The following is a 6,501-nucleotide window of genomic DNA, read 5'->3' on the forward strand; positions in this document are numbered from 1 at the left end:
GTATTCCTTCTTAGGTTATTTGATCTCCATAGACAGGTATGAAACCCGTGTGAACATTCATCGTTCCCTCACTTAGATTCGCCCAAAGTGTTACTTCAACATAGATCAACAACGATCGTGTTGAAAATCAGAGAAATGGAGTAACTGAGATTTGTAGCTAGATCTCTCAATTTCTCCCCTAAGACATATAAATGTTTTGGAGAAAAAAAAAAAGAAGCAAGTGAAAAGGAAAGTTGAAGGATGAGAAGAAGGCACTGGTTGTTGAAGGATGAGAAGAAGGCACTGGATTGCGTTGAGCGTACAAGAGGAGGTGTGGTTTCCAGAATAAACCACACCTTTGGATCATTCTCGGGCAAAAATATAATCATATATATATATATATATATATATATATATATATATATATACAGGGTAATTTCATGAATAAAATAATTATTAATATGGTAACTAAAATTTTAATATTAAATTTTCTTAAAATATTATGTATTTCCAGGTTTCATACCCAATATGGAATTACAAATATCAAAAGTTTGTGGTCTAACGTAGTACATTTGTTTTCTATTATATTTTGTAGAAAATTTTTCACCTACATCGAAAAATAGTGAATCAAGTACTTTACTCATATATGGTGTATTTCAAAAATCGCTATCCACTCCTTTCAGTGTGTTGACAAATGGTTAGTGTTAATTTATTCGATGTATTAGTTTTTACACATGCCTGCTATATATAACTAATCACATTATGATTATTTTAGAGAGGAGTAGTGTTGTTAACACAACTATTCGTAACACAACTCCAAATTCTATATTGGGTGAGCCATATGAGAGCAGAACTTCTGAACGACCTAAATTTAAGGGAAAACAACAACTTGTAACAGGTTAGTACAATATCATATGGGTTTTACACTTAAGATTTTTTTTTAAATTATAGTTATTATTCATGATGTATTCTTATTAGTAAGTTTCATTAAAATTAATGTCAACTCTTAGCAGGTAGTCCAAACTTACCGTCTTTCGGGAAGATGAACAATACTCCAAGAAGTAGTTTGAACATGACGGTGGGATCCGATAAGTCTATACCTCTTAGTGATATTACAAACTGTACGTATATGAATATATCATTACTATGGGATTTTTTATCTATGGTTCGCAAAAATTGGTTTGCTATTTAAACTAACCCTTATCGAACAAGCAGGCAGCCAGATTAGGCAAAGGAAGAAAATCAAAGGTGCATTGGAAGTAACGGTTGCTTCCCGATTAGAAAACAATGTGAATGTATCTCCACGTATGTATTTAAATATTTTAGATATTCAATTCTCGATGAAATGGAAATTCACAATGGTAGTTATTTCATTCGTTCTTTTGTTTTTCTTAGGTAATTATAATACTCAATCATATTTCTTGGAAAATTCTACAACAAATATTCCCCAAGAATCAAATACACAAGGTATAAATTGTCGAGATTTAAGTCAAGATTTTGATGAAGTTATCAAAAACGAAGGTAATTAATGGTAAATAAGTTATGTTATACATTTTTAATTAACATAAATTATTATAGTGTTGTTAGTTGTATATTAACTAATGTCTTATTTTTTTCAAACGATACTGCAGTTCAATATGCTGATTGTGGAGATCCATCATATAGTTGTGAGCATTGTTCTGCAACGTTTTGGTACAATGAGCGCCTTAGTCAGTCAAGAGTAAAGTCATTACCTAAATATTCAGTTTGTTGCGCACATGGGAAGATTAAGTTGCCGCAAATGTCCACTCCGCCGAAAGAGTTGTATGAATTTGTTCTTTTCTCACGGTGACAAGCGGACGTGTTTCCTAAAAAACATTAGGTCATACAATAGTATGTTTAGTTTCACATCTATGGGCGGTAAGATTGACCACTCAATTAATTGCGGTGGTGCACCACCAATTTTTCGGATAAATGGGCAGAATTTTCACTCAATTGGTAGTTTGTTACCCACCGAGGGTAACCAACCAAAATTTGCTCAATTGTACATACACGACACAGATAATGAAATTAATAACCGTATTGGTTCTGTGAGGTATGTAATATTTTATTGTCTAGAAATGTTATCTTAATGGAATGTTTCTAAATTACTATTCAAAATTAAAGGTTTAAACATAATGATTCTTTTTTGTAGGAAGAATAATGACAAAGATAATATTCATGTGGATGTTGTCTCTGACATTAAAAAAGTTCTTGACGAGAACAATGTTTTAGTCCAATCATTCCGTAATGCCAAGACACATATTGAATCAAATCCACGTGTAGAAATCAAGATGAGACTTATTGGAAAATGGAATAAAGATGCCAGAACATATAACTTGCCAACTGTGTCAGAAGTTGCTGCACTTATTGTAGGAGACTTGGACCCAACGATGGGTCAACGTGATATATTGGTTGAGACTAGGTCTGGTCTATTGAAAAGGATAAGTGAATTGCATCCATCATACTTACCTTTACAATATCCACTATTATTTCCATATGGTGAAGACGGCTACAGAGAGGACATCCAACGGTGTAAAGAATCCAACACTCAATCCAATGGTAGGACCCACATAGCGGCCAGGGAATTCTTCTCCTTTCGCATGCATGAACGTCCTGGGGAGCTGTCGACGTTGCTATTCCCCAAACGGTTATTTCAGCAGTTCTTGGTAGACGCATACACAATGGTTGAAACTGGAAGGCTAATATACATAAGGAACAATCAAAAGTCGTTAAGATGTGAAGCTTACAAAGGGTTGTCAGATGCGCTAACCCGTGGTGAGATTGATCCAAGCACACAAGGCAAGCGTATTATTCTACCATCAAGCTTCACAGGTGGTGCTAGGTATATGGTACAAAACTACCAGGATGCTATGACCATATGTCGGTGGACAGGTTATCCAAATCTATTCATCACATTTACTTGCAATCCTAAGTGGCCGGAAATTGAACGGTACCTAACTCAACGTGGCCTGAAAGCTGAAGATAGGCCCGACATTGTTTGCCGAATTTTTAAAATGAAGTTGGATGACCTAATAAAGGAGTTGCGATCAGGAGAATTGTTTGGTGTAGTGAGAGCAGGTGAATTACTTTCTATAAATAAAAAATGAATTTTTTGTTTGAATTGAATTTCATTCTTACTAATTAGTATTGTTTTTTTATACTTTTTTTTAGTAATCTACACTATTGAGTTCCAAAAGCGTGGTCTACCGCATGCTCACATTCTACTATTCTTAGCAAATAACGATCGCATTGCTGTGCCCAAATTTATTGACACCATTATATCAACAGAGATACCAAACAAAGAAGTTGATCAACAATACTACGAGATTGTAGATGAATTTATGGTCCATGGTCCTTGTGGACATGTAAGAAAGCAATCTCCTTGTATGGTTAATGGAAGGTGTTCAAAGCATTTCCCCAAAAAATTTGTTGATTCATTGACTTTTGATGAAGATGGCTACCCAATCTATAGACGTAGAGATGATGGTAGGTTTGTAATGAAGAATGGTATTCAATTGGACAATAGATATGTGGTACCACACAATAGGTACTTGCTCCTTAAATATAGGGCTCATATAAATGTGGAATGGTGCAATCAATCAAGATCAATCAAATACCTATTCAAATATATGAATAAAGGGAATGACAGGGTCACAGCTGAGTTTTATAAAAGTACCTTTGACGTGCATGACAATGAGGTCATTGATGAGATTAACATGTACTATGACTGCCGGTACATATCAGCTTGTGAGGCTACTTGGCGTCTATTTAGTTTTGACGTGCAATTCAGAACACCAGCTGTTGAGAGATTGAGTTTTCACTTACCAGACTGTCAAACCGTGATATTCGAAGATGACGACAAAGTTGACAACGTTTTGTTGAGAGAAACAATCGGTCAGAGTATGTTCAATGGATGGTTTGAAGCGAACAAACGATTTCCTGAGGCAAAGTTATTAACTTATATTGAGATGCCGAATAAGTTTGTTTGGAAAAAAGACATTCGAGAATGGAANTTTGCAATAGGTCGTATTTTCTATGTACCACCGGGTACTGGAGAGTTGTATTACTTGAGATGTCTTCTAAACATAGTCCGCCGGCCAACAAGTTTTGAGGAAATTCAATTCTTTAATGGTATTCAATATACCTCATTTAGAGATGCGTGTTATGCCCGTGGTCTATTGGATGATGATAAGGAGTATGTGGATGCAATTAAAGAAGCAAGTCATTGGTCATTTGCTCATTCAATGAGGAAACTTTTTGTGACATTGTTGACATCAAATTCATTTAATAGGCCAGAAATTGTTTGGAAGGAAGTTTTGGATCACCTTGGTGAAGATGTGCAATACAATCAGCGCAAACTTTTATCAATACCAGGTTTGCGTTAAGTATACATTTACTTTACTAAAACGAATTTGAGTTTTAAACAATTATTATTTTTCTAATTTGCGCTATGTCCTTACAGATTTGGTTTTAACAAATGAGGAGAAAGAGAATTTGACTCTAATAGAGGTAGAGAAGTTGTTACAAGTATACAACAAATCTTTAAAAGACTATCCTCCAATGCTGGTACCAAATTCTTCTTCTATAAGGCTAAATGGAAATCGTTTGTTGTTTGAAGAACTATCATATGATCGTGCAGTCTTAGCCGGTGAGAGTGATATGATAGTTAACCAATTGACGGAAGAACAAAGGGGTGTTTATGATACAATAATTGGAGATGTGTCATCCAACAACGGTGGGTTGTTTTTTGTTTATGGATACGGTGGAACAGGGAAGACATTTCTATGGAAGGCCTTATCTTCAACATTGAGGTCTGAAGGTGAGATTGTTATCAATGTAGCTTCAAGTGGCATTGCTTCGCTACTCTTGCCAGGTGGAAGAACTGCACACTCAAGGTTTGCTATACCAATTAATGTTAATGAGGACACCACGTGTAATATTAAACCAGGTAGCGACCTTGCTGAGTTGATTGTGAAGACAAAGTTAATCATTTGGGATGAAGCCCCCATGATGCACAAACACTGCTTCGAAGCACTAGATAGAACTATGCGAGACTTGCTCCGCTTTTCTAATCCTGCGAGTGAGATGTCTACATTTGGTGGTAAGACTGTAGTTCTAGGAGGTGATTTTAGGCAGATTTTACCGGTAATACCTAAGGGCTCTAGGTAAGATATTGTGTCTGCAACAATAAATTCATCGTACCTATGGCGCAATTGTACTGTTCTTAGGTTGACAAAAAATCTACGGTTGAATAGCGTGGAGAATGCCATAGAAAAATAACAAGTTGAACAATTTGCAAACTGGATAGCTGCTATAGGGGATGGTACAACAGGTTCATTGACAGAAGATTGTCCAGAGATTGACATTCCAGACGAGATGTTATTGTTATCAAATGGCGACCCAATCGCAACAATCGTTGAAAGTACATTTCCTATGTTTCAGAATGGTTCGTGTGATAATAGTTTTCTAGAAAGTAGGGCAATTCTTGCTCCAACATTGGATGTGGTGAATGCAGTTAATGATTACACGAGTAGCATGCACGAAGCTGAGAGCAGAACATATCTTAGTTGTGATTCTGTCTGTCAAACTGACAATGATAATGGAGTACTGGCAGACGTTCACACACCTGAGTTCCTTAATGGTCTTAAGGCATCAGGTATACCAAACCATTCGTTGACTTTGAAAGTTGGTTCACCTGTTATGCTGTTAAGAAACATTGATCACTCGCTCGGCTTATGTAATGGTACTAGATTGGTAGTAACCAGACTTTCAGAACATGTAATAGAGGCTAAGATAATGACAGGCAGTCATTCGAGTACAAGGGTTTTGGTTCCTAGGATGAGTATGACGCCTTCAGATCCAAGGTTACCATTTAAGTTTAATAGAAGACAATTCCATTTAATGTTGTCATATGCTATGACCATCAACAAAAGTTAAGGTCAAACATTATCTCATGTCGGGTTGTTATTAAAGAAACCGGTATTTGTGCATGGCCAACTGTATGTTGCTGTTTCAAGAGTTAGTAATCCAACCGGTTTAAAGATCCTACTTTGTACTGATTTAGAAAGATGTTGTAAGCAAACAACTAATGTTGTTTACAAAGAAGTTTTCAATAATTTGAAATTTTTTTTAATGTAATGGTAATATGAATTCAATATTTTGATTTGGAAGAATGATTAGTATATTTTATATGCCCGAACTCCAATTGTTCACAATATAATAATATTGTGAAAAGTATATTATAACCATTCAAATTTCTAATTATTTCTTAACATCCTTATCAACATATCATTTTTTTTTCTTATATCTACAACATAGAAATAATTATAATCATATAACATTGAAGTCATCTGCAAATCGTTTTTGCATTTAATTGTAACATATATGCATATAACTTCCATACAGTGCATCGCACGGGTGAAATACTAGTTAATAAATATAATGTAATCCTCTCTTAAGTTTTTACGCCAATTAGATACCTAAGCGGCTAAGCCAAAGAAA

General features: G+C 35.2%; 1 protein-coding gene across 1 annotated transcript; it reads left to right on the forward strand.

Annotated features, from left to right (window-relative positions):
* Positions 1 to 240: 240 nt before the first annotated feature.
* On the forward strand, positions 241 to 5,937 carry LOC116004040. Its single transcript, XM_031243981.1, has 11 exons — positions 241 to 310; positions 755 to 877; positions 993 to 1,100; positions 1,195 to 1,284; positions 1,375 to 1,500; positions 1,611 to 1,671; positions 1,961 to 2,053; positions 2,153 to 3,078; positions 3,172 to 4,374; positions 4,463 to 5,122; positions 5,309 to 5,937. The coding sequence occupies exons 1-11, from the start codon at positions 241 to 243 to the stop codon at positions 5,935 to 5,937; spliced, it is 4,089 nt and encodes a 1,362-aa protein (XP_031099841.1).
* The last annotated feature ends 564 nt before the right edge of the window (positions 5,938 to 6,501 follow it).

This window comes from Ipomoea triloba, chromosome 14 (assembly GCF_003576645.1).
Source record: "Ipomoea triloba cultivar NCNSP0323 chromosome 14, ASM357664v1".
NCBI classification, from domain to species: domain Eukaryota; kingdom Viridiplantae; phylum Streptophyta; class Magnoliopsida; order Solanales; family Convolvulaceae; genus Ipomoea; species Ipomoea triloba.